This window comes from Oculina patagonica, chromosome 6, assembly GCF_052425735.1.
Source record: "Oculina patagonica isolate OP01 chromosome 6, crgOcupat, whole genome shotgun sequence".
In the NCBI taxonomy this organism is placed as follows: Eukaryota; Metazoa; Cnidaria; class Anthozoa; order Scleractinia; family Oculinidae; genus Oculina; species Oculina patagonica.
The window spans coordinates 37,524,678-37,545,958 of NC_135763.1; the positions used below are offsets into that span (position 1 = coordinate 37,524,678).

The 21,281-nt window shown below is 39.2% G+C and overlaps 3 protein-coding genes across 3 annotated transcripts; 2 read left to right on the forward strand and 1 right to left on the reverse strand.

Moving 5' to 3' along the window:
* Nucleotides 1–721: 721 nt before the first annotated feature.
* LOC144657681 (thyrotropin-releasing hormone receptor-like) lies at nt 722–5,625 on the reverse strand. The gene is made up of 3 exons (XM_078518038.1): nt 4,593–5,625; nt 1,697–1,898; nt 722–1,192 (listed from the first exon to the last, which is right to left on the reverse strand). The coding sequence occupies exons 1-3, from the start codon at nt 5,406–5,408 to the stop codon at nt 840–842; spliced, it is 1,371 nt and encodes a 456-aa protein (XP_078374164.1). The 5' UTR covers nt 5,409–5,625; the 3' UTR covers nt 722–839.
* Nucleotides 5,626–6,557: 932 nt separating this feature from the next.
* LOC144657698 (MKRN2 opposite strand protein-like) lies at nt 6,558–11,822 on the forward strand. The gene is made up of 5 exons (XM_078518058.1): nt 6,558–6,865; nt 7,910–8,119; nt 9,384–9,643; nt 10,670–10,735; nt 10,893–11,822. The coding sequence occupies exons 1-3, from the start codon at nt 6,645–6,647 to the stop codon at nt 9,589–9,591; spliced, it is 639 nt and encodes a 212-aa protein (XP_078374184.1). The 5' UTR covers nt 6,558–6,644; the 3' UTR covers nt 9,592–9,643; nt 10,670–10,735; nt 10,893–11,822.
* Nucleotides 11,823–13,139: 1,317 nt separating this feature from the next.
* LOC144657701 (uncharacterized) lies at nt 13,140–20,069 on the forward strand. The gene is made up of 6 exons (XM_078518062.1): nt 13,140–13,300; nt 13,773–13,919; nt 14,618–14,650; nt 15,406–15,456; nt 16,989–17,152; nt 19,972–20,069. The coding sequence occupies exons 1-5, from the start codon at nt 13,201–13,203 to the stop codon at nt 17,144–17,146; spliced, it is 489 nt and encodes a 162-aa protein (XP_078374188.1). The 5' UTR covers nt 13,140–13,200; the 3' UTR covers nt 17,147–17,152; nt 19,972–20,069.
* The last annotated feature ends 1,212 nt before the right edge of the window (nt 20,070–21,281 follow it).

Below are 21,281 nucleotides of genomic sequence, written 5' to 3' on the forward strand. Positions count from 1 at the left end.
GCAATTAACAAACAACAACATCCTCTTTATTTACAAATTACGCAAGCTGAGCGTTAATATTGATTTTGCACAGTAAGTTTCCATTCTGTTTTAGACGTTATTCTTTTGAGGTAAGGAGTACATGTGGATATCAATACCATGAAGTGGCTACTTGATTCGGAGCTAAATAATATCAGGAATTTTAAACTACAGTGAAATCTAGTATAACGACCTTTTCTGGAGTTTATACGGCGAGGTCATTATCACGGTCACCTAGTCAATTCCTTAACTATGCTTGATATTAAGGACTATTTTGACATTAGCACTGGCACCTTACCATTAGTTATACCAAGTTAAGCCTTGCATAAAACATTGTCAACTTATAAAAGTTAAACGACATGAAACAACAATTCTAACAAAGTTTAAACCACGTTATACAATGCCGGGCAGGAATCACTCGTAAACGTTTCTTTTGCTTGGGGAAAGTGTACTAGCTCCTTTTAATCTGAAAAAAAAAATATTCACCACGCATTTTATGTTATGGAAGTAAGTAACAATGTTAATGGCAATTAAGGGCTATCATGATGAACTTCTGGCAAAAAAGTTTTTAATTCCCTCTCAGAAGAGCAATAGTCCAGGAACAAGACTTTTTTTTGGTCGCAGTCTTGTCATGGTGCCAGAACGCCCGAAGGAAGCGACGTCACAAGACGCGGCTCGGAAGTGCCGTACTGATCGAAAGGATCGGAATTTCTTCGTTAACGTTTACCATGGCCAGGTTTTGCCGAAAACTGATTTTGCACCCAGTTCTCCTATCGACGTGGGCAATTTGCCAAGCACGCGCAGAAGTGAGCCAAGAAAATCTACAGCGCGCTGTCAAAACTTTCATCCAGCGTTGTATATTCGGCATCAGTCTCTTTCGTTTCTTGGTCTTCGCTCTGCAAAGAAACCTGAAGGGAGCTGGTATCTAAATTTTTGAAATTAGCGTTGCCGTCTTCAATGAGATTAGATGTACTGTTTGTTCTGTCTTCTTCATTATTTTCTTCTCGTTTGTTGTTGACCTCAAATCTCACCCCAGCTCTCCTGGCAGAAGAGTCAGTTCTCTGGAATCCGCCATCTTCATTTGTAATATCAAGACTTTTACGAGTTGTGGCGTTGTATGAAACTGTTGGTGCTGAGAGTCTTTTCGCCATGGAGGCAGCTCGACGCGTAGCATCTGTTTTGGGAAAATTAAAAATACGAACGAGAATGTGAATAGATAATAAAACAAAAATTAACAACAACGAAAGAATCAACGAAACTTCATTTTTCAATTGATACACGGAATGTGAACAACCAGTAAGACAAGCTTTAGGATTGTCGGTTATTTTTTTGTCTGTTAATTTCTTTAACGTTTTAACCATACATCTGAGCTACCTTTCTCTTTTTACTCCCGGAGCAAATCCTCCGACCAATTAAGATGTTTCAGTCTTTTATATCCGGGTATGAAACTTTAGGATGTGACCATTCAAATGAAAGCTGTTGAATAGTATTTTCATGTGGTACTGTTTATTACGCTGTACAAGGTGGCTCTGCAACTTTTTTTTATCTGTGGGCTCAAACCCTAATGTGAGACCATTCAAATAAAAGTTATTGGTGTTATAGGTTCTTCGACATTATGCGTAAAAAATCTCAATTTTTTTTTACTCATCTTCAAGTAGAGTGTAGGTTAAGCCCTTACCAAAGAATGATCCATCGGGTTTTTCCGCCCCGCACAAAGACAGGATTCTCTTGAAGATGTACATGTAGCCCTGGCGGTATCGCAGGCTCATTTTTCCGTACAAGATTGGGTTGATAAGGGCGTTCACAAGCGAGCAGAAACCAATTATTATAACCTGACGGTGGTTGATTTGTCCTGTTACCATACTGTACAGGTTAATTAGCTGAAAGAAAAAAAGTGAACTATCAATTACAATTTAAGGCTTCATATTTAAAAACTCGCGGCTTTTGTCAGTTGTCTGTTAAGGCGGGGGTTCACGTGAAATCCGTTTTTCCACCGTTTAATGTGGCGAATATCTCGTTGGCGTTTCAAGCAATCCAAAAACTCTCTGCTCATTTCACAAATCTATGTTTTGCAGTGTTTTGGGGATTTTTTTGGTGAATTTTGAGGATTTTTGGGAGGAGATAGTTTTTCTCAAAGGAGAAGTAAGATTTGGAGAAATAAGAAATATTGAAGATTAAGTGTGATTTTAAAAATTAGAATTTGACAACCTGGAGTGCTCTTCCATAGGAGTCAACTGTTTGGTGGTAAAAAAAAAACTGTTTGGTGGTGATTTTAAAACAATTTTCTTTCACCTTTCTTTTCTTTTAACCTCGTAAAATTTCACTCAATTTCACATGTACCCCCGCCTTAAAACTTCGACTGTTTTTCAGTTGCTAGTAAGTATTTCCACGTATTTCAAGCACTTTCCTTCGTATCCGGGGAGATTCAGTTGCAGGGGGGATTGAGGATTTTTCTACGGAGGAGGTGCACCACTAAGGAATGGCGTAACTGACTAGTGACGTAAACGAATTTCAATTTAAAAGCGACTTCTACGTCATCTCAGAGAGGGGTGCGCACCCCTCGCACTCTCCCGTCTAGATCCGCCCCTGGTCTGCGTTCTGAAGACTCCGAGATAATCCAGGAGAGTTAGCATACTTTTCATACAACTGTCTTGTATTGCGCGCTACCGGAGTAGTGCCTTTGGGCCTCATTTTTTCTGCTCGTGGATAGTATTTCAGTCGGGGGAATAAGGGCCGTTTTGGCAAATCTTCGTTGAAGCACTCGAAAAAATTCCGAACCATTTTATCCAATCAAAAACTAGCTCGAGCGCTCACGAGTACTCCGAAAGCCGTCGCGTGTATAAATACGTCAGGTTGCTTAGCGACTTCTGGGCGAAAACTGTGGGCTCAGTCACTTCTCGGAGAAGTGATCGCATCAACTGGCACTTGTTCCCCCGACTGAATTAAGTAATTCTGTTCTATCCCACCGTAATAAAAAAGGCCAGACAAGAAAAAATCGGCATGTCAAGGACGTCAAGATTTTGACACTGTCAGTAGAACTTTGTTTTATTGCATAACAGACATTTGATTCTTCAATTTGAATGAGAACGCTTTCAAATAGGCAATCGGTAAACACATTTTTTTTTCAAATCAGTTCTTTTAAGACATATCATGACATATGCCACATTATAAGCAAACATTACAACTAAAGTAATGTCGAAACATAGACTAATCTGTTGATTGCCTCAGTTTAAAAAGGGTGTCTGGAAAATGCGTATTGTTCCTGAGTTAACAGTCGTTGAAAAAGAATGTTGTTCGTGTTGCAAGAGTCAGCTTAACTTTCCTAGCGTGTAGCTTAGCTTACCGTTTATTATAAGGTCTTTTCTTTTAGATGAAAACTGAATTAAGCTGCATTAATTACAAAATGCTATTATGAAAATTTTTCTTGGGATAAATTGTCTGGGAAAGAGGGGTGACCAAGAGGGAAGTCTTTCGGGTCGTGCAGTTTTCGATCAGCTGGAACTGAAGGCAGAATGATTTAAAGTTGGTAACTCAGGAATTGAGCTATGTTGATAAAGTTAATGCTGTCAGCGATAGAGAAATCATAAAGTCGATAATCCTTGTATTGTTATCTCTAGTGAAGCTGTACTGACACGGCTGTTTGTGAAAGAAGACCAACAAAACCGCTTGATGTAGGGTCACTGAGCTGGTGCAAAACGAAGTGGTTTACTTGCAACAATGCCAAGAACGAGAACTACCGGAATTAAGAGAATTCAAGATTGCTACGCGGTTACTGTGGTTCAGCGAAATGTAAATATTTACCAGTTGAATGGAAGTAAAATATTTTATGCAAAATAGTGCTGCATAAAGAGGCAGTATAATTGTCGATCTTGAATAATTAGCTCTGAAAAAGTTTAAAATTTTAGAAAGATATAAACTCAGTAAATTTTCTATAAAATTCTGTTCAGTTTTTGTCGGACATGAAATTTTTCTTATTAAATTAATATTTCATTTCGTTGCTTTAGTTGTCGGTTTATGGAATGAGGTTTATTCAAAGTTGAAAAGAAAATATATATAAATAAAAGAAAATTAAAATGCAATTCAATTTCATTGAATGAAAAGCGCTAAATTACATGTATCAATTACTAGTGTTTTAGTAGTGTATACCAGGTTTTAATTTTTGCCATTGTTGACTAAATTGCATAAAAATTATGAACAAGTGAATCAAACTGAACACCCTCAAATAAATTTCTTTTCGAATATTGTTCGGGTGAACTAATTTCAATCGATGAAAAAGTAATCATCTCAAAAAAGTAATTTCTCTTTTGTGTGCATTGTTTTATTACATGGCCTAACCACTGGAATTAGAACAAAAATATTCAATAATGTATGAAAACAAAGGGCGCAGCTTTCAAAATGCCAGCCTAAATTTTTGTCAAACATTTTCAGATGTTTTCATTGCTTTTGTAGATGTTTTGGCTGTCACGGCGTAAGTCTTGAAAGTATTTGCGGTAGATGTTTTTTTACCTTCACAAAAGTGATAAAAACACGCACTGCTACACGTATAAACACGCACACACGCACGGAAAACTCACCAAATAAGGCAACCAACTGATGTAATACAGCACAACCACTATCGCCATCATGGTTGACATCTGCTTCACTTGCCGTGTACCAGCCGTTTCCCGCGCTTGTTGGTTTTTCCCGCCAGTTTGTCTCGCGGCTGCCATCGTTGACTGGCGCTTCACAAACTTCAAGCTTGATAACTTGATTGCAATAAAGCACACCAATACGATTATTAATTGAAGAATGCCGATACTTTCGATAATATAGCCATACGCCACTCCAAAATCAAACAGTTGATAAAAGCAGTACCCGTCTCGATAACCCGATTTTCCAACCCCAATAAAAGGCAATATCGACATGAAGATAGAAAATAGCCAAATCGCCACGACAGCTATTCTCGCCCTCCCGATCGTAACAATGACATGGTGTTGTAAAGGCCGCGTTAACAGAATCGCTCTGTCGCCTGATATCAGTGTTATTGTGCACACAGAGGCAATACGGAATGTATACGTCAGAATAACAAACACGGCACACGACGCTCGAGTCCATAAATGAGGTCCGATGAAGTTATTCAGCAAGTTCAACATTTGCAAGGGGATAGCAGCATTGACAGCATCGGCCACAGACAGCGAAAATAACAACAAGTCGGCGATATTCCACGGCTTGTAAAGACAGAGTGTTGTGATGATCAGGACATGTCCGAAGACCAGAAGAAGGATCACGACTTCCACAACAAGTCCCAAACTGGGATTGACTTGAAATGGGGCAGCAGGAGCGCTTGTCGTTGTATTCGCTGACAAATTAGATAGTGTAGTGAAAAGAGTCGAAGCTGGCGCCGGCGACATCGCAACAAGACTCCCTCGGCGATGTCGAGTACCGAGTTCTTCAAGAGCTGTTCAGTTTGTTCAGCAAAGCCAATTGAAAACAATAACTCCCTATGGGGCACACATCTCCCAACAGGACAAGAGTTTAAGACATCGACAAAACACGCCTCAGATTGTCCTGTTTCGGAATGGGTCAGGAACGGTCAGGATATGTACTCAATGTTATCGAGTAAATGATAAATCCCTTCGCAATAAATGCCTATATTGTACACTGTTTGCTTTCCTTGCTTCTCTTGACACCGCCGTTGTTTGCATTGTAAAACTGTCTCGTGAGAAATCATTAAATGCCGGCAAAAGATCTAATTTAAAAAGTTAATTAGTTTTAAGAAGTTAATTGAATGCGCGGTTTAGTTTTTAGCTAATGCTAAATAGGTTTTGACGAGCTTGGTTGGGATCAATGTTTGAGAACAATTTAGTTTAGTATTGTTGTAAAAAGCAAATTATTTTATTTCACAGAACAAGGTAGCTTGTGAGAACAGCTGGGTTTTTGGCCTGTTGCCTCACGCCGTCCATAAAAACTGACAGCGACTTCAGCAGACCAAAGTTTATCACTGCTTTCTACCGGGGATGTCGTCCAAAATCGTCGCTTTAAAAAACACTGCAAAATTAAAAATAAGTAAAAAATTTGTCGGTTTTCTTTTCTCTTTTTGCTTTATGATACCGCTATAGACCAAAAACAAACACTAGCCGCTTTCTAGAAGTTAGCTAAAAAGAATCTATCACTCAAAAACTTCCGATCCAACCGGCACCTGTCGTGGAAACTCTAAGTAATTTCCTGCATTTTAGCTCATTTTTCGAAACTAGATACGCCCAGGCCAGGCCCGTTTGAGAATTAAGTAATCTTAACTAGGTGAGCCCCTCTCCCACAAAAAAACAATTTGTTTTGAAAAATCGCTGTTATAATTTTATTATTTTAAACCTTTTCATTTCACGAGAGCGTTTTATCGAGCTACACCTTCAGAGCTTCTCGTGGATAAATAAACTTTGTCTATGTCTATGTGTATGTCAAAGCCGGCTGGGTTTTGACAACAAGACGCGACTCTCTTCGCCTTTAGTCCGTCCGCTCCTCGGCACTCTTCGGGAATTTTCGGGGTCTGACGGAGAAGACACTGAGAACGAAATTAATTTGAGCGATCCAATATGGCGGATGCGGCTTACCAAAATTTTGTTTTGTAGTCAAGTTAAGTTTATCGAACCATGAGTGAGGCAACGGAAGACGCAGTCCTCTGCATGCAACATTGTACTAATCAGACGAATATATTTTTCACAAAGTTTCCGGAGACCTGTCCTCTGTGCGGCATTTCGCTGAAATGCTGTTCTTTGATAATTCCACCGTTTCGTGTTCCAAGCCCGTTTGTTTCACAGAATAATGTGTCTTGCGTTCTTTTGGTGAAACCTACAAAGGGTTCGTTCTTAAGGTAAGGAATAAAACTGATGTTATTGAAAGTTAGAACGAGAAAGTAGAGAACCGTGTAACATAGGCGTATATTTAAATAGCTAAAATAACTGATTGCATATGGGCCGTGCCATTTGATATCCACCCCCCCTTTCAAAAAAGGGATTTTTAAGGGGCTTTGAAATTAATTTCTGAGGGGTTGCTCCATTGGCATCCTTTGGTCTTTTGAAAAAGTTTGAAGGGGTTAGGGAAAACATTGGCTTTTTCTAAAGAGGTTAAGAAAAACCAGGTTATTTCTGGAGGGGGGGGGGGGGCATCATCTTGGCACTTTGTTTTTCTTTCTTAGAAGGAGGAATTTTGACTTATCTATTGGGGGAGGGGGGTGGATATAAAATAGAATAACCCTAATGATCAGCTAAAAATCAATATAGAAAAATTTTCAGTTTTTATGAATTACAGCTTTGACCCTGTCATGTCACTTCAAATGTCAATCATAGAGTTGTTTGTTGAATGAAATGGATGCCAGAAGTGGATAAAAGTACTAAGTTATTTGCCCAATTTTGAGACGTTGATGTCTAAGTTGGAGATTTAAGGGTAGCTTGAAAGATTTATAAAAATAATGGATTTGCATGCTTGATGGCAAAAGGTTGCCATGTGTTGTTCCAGAAAATATCCATCCCTCCCCCCTGGAAGGTTTTTTGGTTTGACCTCACCCCTCTGGAAATTCCAGTTAAGCACCATACTTTCCCTTAAAAACTGATGTTGGCTTTTGACAACCCCTGGCCCCCTGGGAATTTCCAATGACCTTCCATGGGGTGGGTATGGATATTTTCTAAACTACACCATCCAGTTTTTGTCAGGCCTCGCAAAGACTTCTTAAAGTGTTGAAAGTTTCTTAAACATTCTATCCCAATGTCAAGATTATTTGAAGGATAAAATTTGTTTGAACAAGAGTCAAGTTAAGATCAGCAGTGTATTCAGAATGTAAATAAAATATTTAGTTCCATAATTTAGCACTGAGATTAGATTATTGTACGCAGAATGTCTTCATCTGATCACCTTGCAGAGACTACAAAAGTGGAGATGATCTTCATGTTGGAATTGCAGCGTCAAATGGAAAGGTTTATAATTTTGATGAACGAGGCCTCCATGCCGATGGCACTGATTGGGAGCAATGTATTGCGGTGAGTGTGGATGACATTTATGTTTCTAGTCCAGAGGATTGGGACTCTAAACTTCAACAGATGTATTGCAGTGGCCAGTGGACTTCTAAAGAGTAAGTTAATAAACAATTTAAATGCAAATGGTTCCTTCACACAATCAGTGTGTGTTTGTTGCAAAGTAAGTCAAGAGAGTTCAGATAAGACTTGGAACTGTCACACGCACACTGCTAGTCCACTTTTAATTTTCAAGTGGTCATGCAACAACAGGAATGTAGCCTGGGGGGGGGGGGGCACTCTGCTGTTGTTGGGTGGGGGTGTGCTGCTGGGATTTTGAAACCCTTACCCTATACCAGACCATGTTCAGCTGATTTTGCAACCCTATACTGACTAGACACTAAAAAAATCCCTACGTACCCTATCCCAGACATAGTCCTATTCTGGACTTCATTCTTCATATCACTGATCAGTTTCTTGGCAAATGATACCCTTTTCAAGTCCAAAACTCTCTGATTTTTATACCCTATCCCAGACTAAACTGTTTGAAAACCATACCCTACACAGGGTAACATACTCCTATATAGCTCATATATGGGAGTTCTCCCCCCCCCCTGGGGAATGTAGGCTCTAGCCAAGTCAAATATTTTGATCATGTGCAGTGTGCATTATCAATTGTCAGGCAATCAGCTTTGAGCAGAAAAAAAACTCTGACTCTGCACACAATTGCCAGAAGTCTGTTAATCATGGACTTTCCACTTATGTCCAGGATTGAACGCAGGTATTGTTTAATGAGTACTTCATGTTTGACTGTGTTATTTGACCTTTCCATATTACTTCATATTTGACAAAATTTGGTGTGTTTTGGTGAATTTTTATTAATAAGGACACTTTGTGATGCCTGTCATGAGGAACGTGCATCTTATTAGCGTTCAATCCTGGACATATCTGGGACTTTCAATGGGACTTTGCAAGTGTCTGCCTTCTTGGTCCTGACTGAAAAAAGCAGGCTCTGAGATGAGATTGACAATTACAGTCAACTCCCTCCTTGTGAAGTCCCAACTGTGGGTCCACACCCTTTTATTATGGACAGGAGTTGAAGTCCTGGGAAATAAGTATTACTGAAAATAACTCCTGCTAAGTACAGACTTTAATGGACACCAAATTGTGGCCCTAAAGGTGTCTTTTGTAGTGAGAGTTGACTCACATACATGTAGATAAGAAGCAAACGATGGTAATGATGATTACAACAATGGCAGTGATAATGATGATGATACATTGTAATGATAATGATGACGGTGTCATTAATGAGTTGAAATGAAATGTTTTTGTTTTAAACTCTACAGTAATAGCAACATGTGAATATTTTTTCCCTTTCTCAAGGTATGATGAACACAGCAATAATTGCTATGATTTTACTTTGAGTTTCCTGAATCAGTTTTTACCTACAAATAAAAAGCCTTTTCAAAAGCCAGACTTTTGCAAGGATTTTATTGTTCCCTGGACAACAAAGGCTGCCTACTACATTGATTTATATAGACGAGTACAGCAAGGTGGTGGAGTTTCTGTGGAAAGAAGTCGGTGGACATGATTTTGAAGAGATGAATTTTGAACTTAGGATGTGAAAAGTGGAAATTTAGAAGGTAGCTTGGTTTATTATTCAGTTAGATGGCTTTGTCTGCACGTACATAAAAGAGTTGTTAGACTTGCAAAAAAGTACAGTCAGACCTCTCAAGTCTCACGACTTTAGGTTCTTGAATCTCACGGTCTCACGACAAGACACAAAAATCTCACGATAAACAGAGTCACAAGCTATAAGGATACAATTTCTTGTATAATGTCATTTTTGGCTTACTAAGGCGGTTGTCTTGCACCAATTCTGTGTAAATCCGTAGCCAGCAAAGGTATTTCATTAGTTTGTTCCCTAGACACACAATCGAAGCCCATATATAGAAGACACAAGCCGTGAAAAGAACGTTAATTTTTGTGTTGCTAAAATAGGAAAAAAAACTCCTTCTCTTGATTAGCACCTGGTTTTAGTTATTTTTGTCCGTCAGTTAATTAATCTCCTGGTTTTTACTCGAATCTCCCGGTTTTTTTACCTCGATCTCCAGATTTCCGGTTCTTTGAGGTTGAGAGGTCTGTACAGTGTAACACCTACATGTAATCCTAGTTTGTACTAAATTTATATGTATATGTATTTTTATTTGTATAGCCCAACTATGTTGTACGACCCTCATAAATTAATAAACAAACAAAACAAACAAACAAACAATTAAATAAATAAATAAATAAATAAATAACTGAACAGAAAAAGAAGTGTTATAACAGTTACTGCAAATCCTTTGTTAATTCCCCTTTGGAGCATAAATTCTTTTCATATCAAGTCCCACCCTCTTTTCCTCCACAATTGAAACAATATTTTAACAACGTAATTACCAACCCAGGCACAAATTCACATTTTCATGAGCATTGGGGGAGCAGTACTTATGCTTGATAGGGGGGGGGGGGGGGGGGGGGGGGGGGGGTGGGCAAGAGGGCTTTTGTATTTCAAATTTATGAATTCCATCAAGTGGCACCTTTGCTCTGGCACTGATGCAAGAAATGTGCTGTCAATCTTAAGTTGTACATGTAATGCTATGGCTCACAGAACTGTTTTTTTCCTACAGATCCCTTTGACAAGAGTCCTTTGCCAGAATGAGAGAGCACAAAAGCTCAGATGGAAAAGTCAAAGAGTAGGTGTAACTTCCCTTTTACACTTTAATTTTTCGATTAAAAGTCATGAATAAGAATTTATAAAATTAATAAAAATGGATATTAGTAGGTGCTTCTGGGGTCTGTGCTTTTTCTTAAAAGTCCAGTCTTGATTTCATTCTTGAATTTGTGTTGCAGGAGATTAGCAGCTGTTTCTGTTGGGAAAAAAAACGACTCAATATCAAAATTAAAGATGAGAATATACGGAGAAAGGGCTTCAAAGTGGTTGGGTTGGCCAGAATAATATTAAAGACAATAAAATACTGGCATCTGCATGATGACATTTGACTCATTTCTGCATAATATACAAGTAGCAAAACAGGAAATCGTCTCAGAAGATGTATCATTTTTTGCAAAGACTTAATGGAATTGATGGACTACTTCACAAGCACAATTTAGAGTAGACGTGGGGAGTTCGAGCGTGAAGCGCGAGGTGCATGGCCAGCGTTCATAGGGAAAGGAGAAGGCCACACTCACAGGCTAGTCTCAGATCATCACAGGTTGACTCTACAATAGACTGTTCACATGAGCCCACTATTTTCACATACCGGTATTTTCCTTTGACGGTTTAATGTGGAAAAAAAATCATGTGAGAAGTAGATGCCAGTGCCTCACTGTTTCTCTCATATTTTTTATATGGAAAAAGAGGGAGGCGGTGGTACAAATGATAATCACCTTTCCCTATACATTGGTTGACAAGTGATCTTGTAAGTTAAAACCTAAGAAAATAATAAAATTAATGATATCAAAATCTAAGACAAATAAAACAATATAAATGATAGCTACACAGGACAATGGGTGATATTCTAATGATATGACAAGGCAGACTTCTTTGCACTTGATTTTTTTATTACACTGAGTACTTATACTGTAAACACTCTAGTTATTTGAGGTAAAAGGGTAAAGCCAAGGTCTGCATGTTGGCCCATCACGCTGGCTCAGCTAATATCTAATTTTTAAGTATAATATGTTACAGTGACACGGCAGTGATGCTGTATATGTACTTAGTGTTATCAATGTAAGTAATGTAATGTGCTGTGAAAAATAAAGTATTATTATTTAAAAAAAGGAGGAGCTTATCTTGGTTTTGATAGCATTAGCAACTAGAAGTAATTCTAGTACTCCCCCTAGATTGGATGGTAGTCAATCGCAGGGTTATCATCTAGGGTTATTATCCATTTACTGGTACCAGGGTGGAGAGAGACACAAAGACGCCGCGCCGGGCACTACAAGAGCCAACCTTTTTGCCCTAGAACACAACGCATTGCTCCCAATCAGAGTCCATCACACTAACCATAAAGCCACCATCCCTCATTATTTGAGAGCACTTGAGATAAAAAAGTCACTCCAGATCTTGTTTTCTAAATCGTATAATGCAGATTAGTATCATGTTTTCAAATTGTCATCATACCTTGAGGTTACTGATACTTTTAATTTTACCAATATAATTTTCTGCACTTTTCTTACATAGTGCTATTTCACCAATGTATACTTTTTAAAATAGATTTTAAAAAATTCCCCAGATAGTGATAGCGTGGAAGAAGTGGGAAAAGTTTATATTTCTCTTGTATTAAAGTGTTTTTCATCGCTGTTGTTTTGTAGGGTGTTGAGACTAGTAAAGCTCAAAAGTGAAGGAAAAGAAAATCGCAAGAGAATCGAGCTAGTTTTATGAGGGGAGAGGGACAGGAGCTGACTCGTCCCCAGTCGTCTCTTCCCTTCGCCCTACATTTTTGAGCGAATTTCTCCCTCCTCCCTACTTTTTGTGCCAATTTTTCCCCCCCTGCTCCCTACTTTTTGAGCTAAAATGTCTCCCTCCTCCCTACTTTTTTAGCCAAGATTTCTCCCTCCTCCCTAATTTTTTGGCAAATTCTCCCTCCTCCCTATTCTGTACCTCCTCCCTCTTTTATTGATCTGTTACGAGGGGAAACTAGGAACTAGTTCGATTTTAACCGCGAGAGAGTAGACCCGACTATCAAAAATGGCCGCGAAAAAATCCATCGGCGAGGTGGACTTTCAGCTCTTCTAGAGACAGTTTATTATGTAGATGTATGGCAGACTTTGCCGTTTTGACGTGCTCTTCATATACAGTTCTCGAAAATCATTTTAAAACGTTCATAAATAACGGCTGCGAAGGAAACTACGCGTAACATACGGTGAGCTTCGTAAGCCTACAAGCTCGCCATTTTGAATACGCTCGCGATGATTTTGTCTTCATCAGCAGTACACTCTGTTGGTTGACGTTGTTGGTTGACGTTGATGGTCCGTTGGAGGTCCGTTGATGGTCATCGATAGTAAAACATATGGGCAATTTTTGAAAATGGCTGACATAAGCAGTTGACGTATGAAAATGTCGCGAGCCAAGAGATAAATGGCGTGTGTGAAGCGAGTTGAAATCAGTTGTAGCTGAACAACTACAAACGGCGGCAAGAAGTTTTCTGCTTACAAGATGAAGATGAAAAGTTTTGTCGGTAACGGGATTTTGTTATCCTTTGTCGTCGCCCTTGTGTTCTCCAGCGCGTATGCTCAAGACGTTGAACATCCAGCTGGTAGGTGGTTTAACTTTCAACTATTTTCGTTCCCCACAAGGAGATTTTTTTTTCTTAACGGTGTTTCCCAATGACAATACGCCCGTTAAAAGCGGGAATCTGGCTTCGGCTTTATGCGTAATTATAATTGGCAAAGAGAATTTTAAAAAAGAATCTCCAGTCGTTAAGGTAAGAGTCCTTGAAAGCGGGAATCTTTAATTAAAAGCAAGAACCTTTAAAAATAAGAGCGGGAAGTTGCGTATACCTTGCAATGACTTTGCTGAATTTAACAATGGTCGTGCCTGTCGTATGATATTCTCTTGGTATTTAGGGGAATTTATGGGAATTTATAGCTCTGTGGTCGGAGGAATATAATCGGCAATTCTGTTTTCATATTAAAGACGGAATGAAGCAGTGAAGACATTTAAAAAAACAACATCAAATACAGCTGTAGTTCTTGCGTGTTATGAAAAATTGTATTTTTTTCAATTAGAGCCCTGCACTGGTGTATATGCACAAGTTGGAAAAGTTGTTTGTGAAGAAGATGCTGTGTGCTACCAGTATAATGAGGCATTTACGTGTGAATGCAAAGAGGGCTTTATAGGTGATGGCTGGGCTGCCGGAGCAGGATGTTATGAAGGTAAAGTCTAAAGATCAAATACAATGTAACGGCGAAATAGTTTTGTCCCCCTGAAGAAGGCAACATTGCCGAAACGTCGGGAATAGTTTTTTGACTACAGCGTAGTAAGCTTATTTACATTTTTTGTCATTTATACATTCAGCACCTACGCTGCGCAGGGTTTAGAATTTTTATCAAATACAATGTGTCTGTTTACAGTCGAAATGTTTAGAAAATGTTTACTGTGAAATTCTTTGTTGTAAACTTACAGGGGATACAAAACTGTTGTTCTTTGAAATGTACAAAATTGCCTTCAAATTCAAGGACAGGGTCGTAACCAGGTATATTTTTTCATCGCTGATCCCAAATTTTAGCTACCGGTATAAATTTTGATTCCTGATCCCCAAAATGTGGCAACATTTGATCCCTGATTCCATTCTGATCCCATCTCATTGGCTGATCCGGATCCCTTGACTTGTGACCCGGGATCCCGAGGCTGTGATCCCGATCCCGAGGCTGTGATCCCGATCCCAAGGCTGTGATCCCTGATCCCATATACCTGGTTATGAGCCTGCAAGGAAGACCAAGGAATCCTCAAAATAATCCTGGCCAAAAGTCTTTAGGATCAGTGACAAAAAGTTGAGATATTAGGCTTAGGTTAGATTAACATGATGTTGTGTGTTTTATACTGATGGACCATGTTTGCTTATTTTTTGCAGCGGGCCATGTGGAAGGCCCAGGAAGAGAGAAAAGTAAGTACAGAATTCAATCACGTTGTTTTATGTGTCATATTTAACAATGAGTGTTGAACCAATCCTTGTGTGTCGCATTTAAAACCAGCTCCGACTGCATGCATGTAAGTCAAGTTGAAGAAATCTATGGAGCAACAAGACTGGAGCACTGTTTTTGTGGTCTAGTTTTAAGATATAATTTTCAAAATACCATGTACTGAAACAAGATGAGAATGCCACTTGGATCACCATGAAAATAATTGAATTTGCCAATACAAAACTATGATTATAATTAATGGTTACATGGTAATTGTTTACCAGCATCTGAACAAAATAATTGTTTACTGTTTTTGACTTAACTTGATCTTTCAACTGGTGATGTAATTTTGTTCAGTTTATTCCACTTCTGAAAGTTCTGACTGGTCACACTGTATGTTTTTGTCTCATTTTGGCATACCGGTAACCATTCAAGTGGAGGGGGACAGGGGGGCGGGAGACCGGAAGAAAAGGGGCGGGAAGCGGGAGAAGAGAGGGTGGGAAGTGGGATTCCTAAGGTGGCGGGAACCGGGAGAAAACGAGTAAAATTTCGCAATGTTTCGTTATATTTTGCAATAGATATGGGACAAAGAGATGGGAACCACTATGGAAAGGGGCGGGAAGTGGGAGTAAAAGGTACGGTAGGCGGAAGTAAGAGGTGCAGGAGGTGGGAGGTTCAGACCCCCCTGTCCCCACCCACATTCAAATGAGCCTAATAGTAACTTGCTGCTTTCTTCTAGGAGGATATATTCCAGGCATGTGGATACCAGGCGGACACAATCGCGGCATCAGTAAGTAATCTAGACAACTTTAAAAGTTGGAAATTTTTCTTGCCTTTAGATGAGTGCATATTGAATACTGTATTTACTCAATTGAGTGCCTTGGCACTCAAGTTTTTACCATTTTGGTTATTTGGGTTGCCCCTTTTTTGAGGATGGTGATTTTCAGAGGCAGCGGAGCGTTTTGTAACATGGGTGGGGGATGGGGGGAAGTGGGGGGCTATGACTGTCCCAAAAATATTTGGTAGGTTTTCATATTTGGCATTTTCTAGACCGAAGATTCTCTGATTGTTGTTCGAAGGCCATACGAATGTTTCTGATCATTTGTTGAACTTTTCTGAAGATAAACAAAGTTTCCCAAAGACTTCCTAGGAAGTTTCAAAGACGTTTGAACTGGCACTCACGAGACGGAATATCTTGACAAACCAATTTTCGCTGCCGTCGCGATATTTTCGGCACTTAAACTTGGGGGGGGGGGGGGGGAAACTGAGCCCCTCCCCAAATTTTCGTTTGGGGGTATACAACCTCCTCTTATCTGCCATCTATGCTTTTTAATAATGTAAATAATAACAAGAGAGAGAGAGACCAATTAACACCTAGACAGCAAGCTCGACGTTTCTACTTAACAATTAGACGGCAAGCGCGAGGTTTCTACCGGCTGATAGTTGGCGAGGGGCGAAGCCCCGAGCCAACTATCAAAAGCCGGTAGAAACCGAGAGCGAGCCGTCTAATTGTGTTAGCATAACCCACTGACCGATCTATTAAACTCAGAATATCGCTAGAATAGATTTATTGAAGGTTTTGATTGATAAAATTTAGCGAAGACAACGCGCGCGCTCTGAGAGCCTTCTACGGATCGATAGTAGGCACCTGTGTAGCCAATCAGATTGCGCGATTACCAATAGTAGGTCAGTGTGGTTATGCTTTGGGTAACAGCTGATAGTTGGCAAAAAACTATCAAAAGCCAGTAGAAACCGAGACCGAGCCATCTAACTGTTTTAGCATAACCCAGTGGCTGATCTATTAAACACATGATATCGCTAGAGTTGATTTTTTAAGGGATTTGTTGAAAAAATTTAGCGAAAAACTGAGCGCACTCTGAGAGGTGTTTAACTATCAATAGAAGGTACCTGTGTAGCTAATCAGATCGTCATTTTGCCAATGGACTACCGCTCAGTTATGCTACTGAAATATAGCCACTTTGAACTGGAAAGCACTCCAGGCAAATAAATTTCCAAGGCTGGTTTCAACTTAGTCGTACTGTACTTTGTCTTGTTTCTTTTACTTGTTTCTTTTAACATGTTATTCTCATGTGTGAAAATATGATTTTTTCGCGCCAAAGATTACCTGGTATTTCACTGCTGTTTATATAATTTAAGTAATTTCTTCGCTAACATTAAGTTTCATAGAGAGTATTTGGCAGAACTTAATCAAGTAAACTAAACTCAGACATGACACAGTCTCTTTAAGCAACAGCTGAAGTTTGAAATGTTTTTTTTTTCAATAATCTTCCATTGATTCAAACGGAAACATTCATATTTCAGCACGATGTACTGGATTTGCGGCCTTTATGGGGAGATTTATCTGTGACAGAGGTGCAGACTGCATGATGGGTTACAGTAGCGGCATGGCTATCAGATGCATCTGCCGCAGCGGGAGTGGGAATGGTATATCCCGTCGTTTCATGGGATCAGGGTGCTAATTTAATGTAAGTATAGCTAATACTATTTTTACACTTGTAAAAGACTGCAAATTATTATTCCACTATTGCGCCATTTTACCATATTAGGGCTAAAGAACGCGCAAAATATGCCACAGTAGAACAGGGCAAAAATACGGGCGGACAAACTTACGGAATACTGGCCCAAACAAAGTGGAAAAATTAGTGGAATAATAAATCCCTTATTTGATGGTTTAACATATAATACGAGCGGACATTTTGCTCATTGCTCGTATTTTTCCTCGCCCCTAGTACCTACGGGGCTCGGAAAAATACTACGCAACTCGCAAAATATCTGCGTGTATTGTATGTTAAACCATCGAATAAGGTGTATATAGTTCCACTTTCTTCAAACTATTATTTACTTGCAATTGTTGATAATACACGTGCATTTAATTGACCGTTCACACCCTGTACATGGGCAGTAGGACTTCAAATAATATTTACAGAAGAAAATCTTTGGAAGTATTTGGATGATCTAGAATTTTTTTCAGTGATCCTTGTAAGACTTTGGAAGTCCAAAAATGCTTGCTGTACGTTATTGTAAACCCTGATGTAATTTGTACTCATAATGCACCTCAGACTCACATTACGCAAAAGCCGTGCTTTTTACCTTAGTAACCAATTCAGCTAATGATTGAGTAAGACGACTACTGTTTCGCAATAATTTGAGGTCAATACTTGTGCCCAGCCTCCCTTTCCCTTTTTTCGACTTTTTTTGCTTGTTTACAAGCGAACGTAGGAGAATAGCAGTTATGTTGGGCAAAATTTGGAACATTCTTGTTAATTCTCAAGGGACTTTTTTAATTTCTCAAGGGATTTCTTTCCGCTGTGGGTGATGAAAGGGTCTCTTATTAGTATTGCGTCAACACTTGCAATCTCATGTTAAAGACGTGACCTGGCACATATTCCGCTGTGGGTGATGAAAGGGTCTCTCATTAGTATTGCGTCAACACTTGCGATCTCTGCGTGTCAAACGTGACTTGTCACATGTATAAATGTTATATAACAATTATTTTTATGCGTGAGTATCTCAAATGAGATATGACACAACTAGTGGAGAATGTGAGTGGTTCAGCCCATGAAGGCAACGTTTAAGTCTTTCACAGTCTAAAGCGTTTGAATTCTTCCATGATATGTTCGAACAACAATGCCCAGGATAAACCTTCTACTCATAACCTAAAGGATTTGTTTTCGCGACAATCTATTACGTTAGTCACGCTAAACACGAGTAAAGCGGCGCTAATATTCAACCTAAAAGATTTGTTTTCGCGACAATCTATTGCGTTAGTCACGCTAAACACGAGTAAATAATCATTTATTCGCGTTCTCAATTCAAGAGATTTCTTTTCGGTGTGGGCCGGGGGTGTGGGTATATATGAAGAATGTATTCAGAAAATAATGCATCGCCATTAGAAAAATAAACAGCAACTGTTTTACTGGAAATGTAGTCGTTAGAAATGGCATGTGTAGCCGTAAGGTAAAGAATAACGCGAGGAGAAGCGGCTTTTGGTAATATCCAAACGAAAATTTACTTCTCAATGTGGGGTTAAGATTGCGTGACGAGACAAAAGGTAACTCTGTCGTGCGTAACCTTTATCGAGAACCCTGCATTAAGCCAAGTAGAAATCTTTCTAACTCGAAAGGAAACAACTATTTGGATTAAAGGCAAACGTCAAAGTTTACCATTTTTAACCAAGCCAAAGTATATGAGTCGCAAAGCGCCCAGCCGTCGCGACTGACAAATACAGCATTTCCTCCGCGAAAATGAAAAAAATGCTTGAACTGAAAGAGTTTGAATTCTTCCATGATATGTTTGAACAACAATGCCCAGGATAAAACTTCTACTCATACTAACTTCATGCAAAAAAAAGTCGATATCTCGAAGAGATCTTTGATTAGATTTGCGTCTACTTGCGATGCCTTTTGGCTAGGCTTTGCGTGTATAGAACTTGTTTTGACTTGCGATGACTTGTGTTCACTTTTTTCGGGATTAAATTAGTATGCAAGTCCACGCAAATTGCTTCCACGTCATTCGTTACAGTTTTGACCGCGGAAGACTCACTGAAGACTAAGCCCATACTGAGCTTTGAAATGGCTTTTTTTGTTGTTGCATTATTCGTACAGTTGCATGTAAATTTGAGCGTCCGTTTGGCCACCCAACACAATTATTAATCGTATCTATAACAAAATTATATGTTATTACCTTATTGTTACTTATTTTTGCGGGACTTAATTTTCGCGATTTTAACTGAACTTTAAAAATATCGCGAAATTAAAGACCCACGAAAATTTATTCTTAACGTTTTTGACGTATTTTTAATTGTTTTAACGTATTTTTTGGTAAAGTCCCGCGAATGTGCCTGTTCCATTTTCGCGAAATTAATAAGTTCCCGCGAAAATAAGTAACAATAAGGTATATGTTCTGCACGCGCCTATATGTCGCGCCTTTTTGGATACCTGTAATTGGACACCGAAGCCATTCGCGCGTCAATCACGTACAATTAACTGAATTCTTTCTTGCTGTTTTTCTACTGTTAATACGACCAATTGTATTTACCTTAGACTTTTTCTCAAAGATTTCCTAACCTCGAATTTTGTTGTTGACACGATATATTAGTAATTGGACCACGTGTCGTACAATTCAGTGAGTAATCGTGCTCGTAATTTCAAATCGCTCGGCCTGATTACTCCATGAATTGTACTCCACTCGATCCGTCCAATTACTATTAGTATGTACGTTAGTTCAACAAGCACCTCAACTACTTGCACCTCCGTTTGACATTTTGTCTTTTTCCTCTTTTCAGCTGGACTGCGACTTGAAGTTTTACTTTTTTACTTTTTATCTGGAGTTTGTAAAATGATTTTAAGACTGAAATAAAAGGAAAATACTTTTACTGGCAAACTGCTTTGTAGAATCTCTCTCTTATAATTATACTGATCCTCCTGAAATCCTATTGCTCTCTCTCTTTGCGATAGATCGAAGAATGCAGCCATAAACCAAAACATCAGTGTGGAGGCGACTAAAATCGTCGAAGCAATGCAGAAATGAGCATTGCAAATGACACATTCATACAAATTGAGATAAACTTGAAAAAGTCGGGCCGACGTTTTTCAAGTTTACCCGAACGCAATCCGTTTTTGCCCATCCATGCCGCTTTTTGACTTTTCTGTGTTTCTTTTGAGTTTTTCCACAGCCATTATTGTGATATTTCAGTTAATTTTATGGCCAGTTGGCCAGTGCCAAAATTGCCTAAATTCGCGTGACATAGTCCCTTTTAACCAAGAGCACTGATCCAGCTGGATGAAAAGTTGATCGAGGTTTAATTTCTCTTGTGTAAAAGTGTTTTTCATTGCTATTGTTTTGTGGAGTTTGAAATTCAACAACATAAAAACTAGAGGACAGAAAATATAAACAAAATTCACTTCACGGTTTACAAGCAAAAAAATCGGCCACATTTTTTCACATCCACATTCTTTCTTATAGACCATTGTCTATGGTGTTGAACATTTTATAACGACAGTCGAAAATACGTCTGCGTTCGTAGGCTACCTCAGGCGCTTCGTTTTTTTTTTCGCGCTGCAACAAAAGGCGAACAAAGCGCGCGCGCCCATTTCAAAAAGAGAAAGGCGTCTGGGTACGAGGCAGTTATAACGTCACTACTCAGAATAGAAGTGACGACCTCGTAGATCCCAACCTAGAATTTTGCTTTTTCGATATTACAATTTTGCTCAAAAGTGAAACCTTGTGCGTGAAAGTGAAAGGCAACACATCACATCGTCGAACAAACATTTCCCGCCAACTTTAACCTCCCAGATGCGGAAACACGGACATGAACTTGTACAATCGAGAAAGGAAATGAGGGGTGGTTGTGTGAGCTAGCGGCCAACAAAAAGGTGATTGGGGGAAAGAAAAATGGTTCAGGTGGACATTTAGTTTTCTATCCCACTCCGTGGTCTTACAACAGACTAAGGGAGGGGATGGAGGGGACTCGAAAGAGTGGAGGTAGTTTTGCGTACATTATTGGTTGACAAATATGTTTCGCCTGCCGATATTTTGCCCATTTATTTTCCATAGAACATTGATACTGGGAGTTTTTATTGAGTTTCTGGACAA

Bases quoted from the DNA above. Each gene is read 5' to 3' on its own strand.
- LOC144657698 (XM_078518058.1), top strand. From the start codon at position 6,645: ATGAGTGAGGCAACGGAAGACGCAGTCCTCTGCATGCAACATTGTACT. The intron at 6,866-7,909 runs GTAAGGAATAAA...ATCACCTTGCAG, and splicing joins ACAAAGGGTTCGTTCTTAAG to AGACTACAAAAGTGGAGATG. The intron at 8,120-9,383 runs GTAAGTTAATAA...CCCTTTCTCAAG, and splicing joins GGCCAGTGGACTTCTAAAGA to GTATGATGAACACAGCAATA.
- LOC144657701 (XM_078518062.1), top strand. From the start codon at position 13,201: ATGAAGATGAAAAGTTTTGTCGGTAACGGGATTTTGTTATCCTTTGTC. The intron at 13,301-13,772 runs GTAGGTGGTTTA...TTTTTCAATTAG, and splicing joins AGACGTTGAACATCCAGCTG to AGCCCTGCACTGGTGTATAT. The intron at 15,457-16,988 runs GTAAGTAATCTA...TTCATATTTCAG, and splicing joins CGGACACAATCGCGGCATCA to CACGATGTACTGGATTTGCG.
- LOC144657681 (XM_078518038.1), bottom strand. From the start codon at position 5,408: ATGTCGCCGGCGCCAGCTTCGACTCTTTTCACTACACTATCTAATTTG. The intron at 1,899-4,592 runs GTGAGTTTTCCG...TTTTTCTTTCAG, and splicing joins TCAGTTGGTTGCCTTATTTG to CTAATTAACCTGTACAGTAT. The intron at 1,193-1,696 runs GTAAGGGCTTAA...TTCCCAAAACAG, and splicing joins ACCCGATGGATCATTCTTTG to ATGCTACGCGTCGAGCTGCC.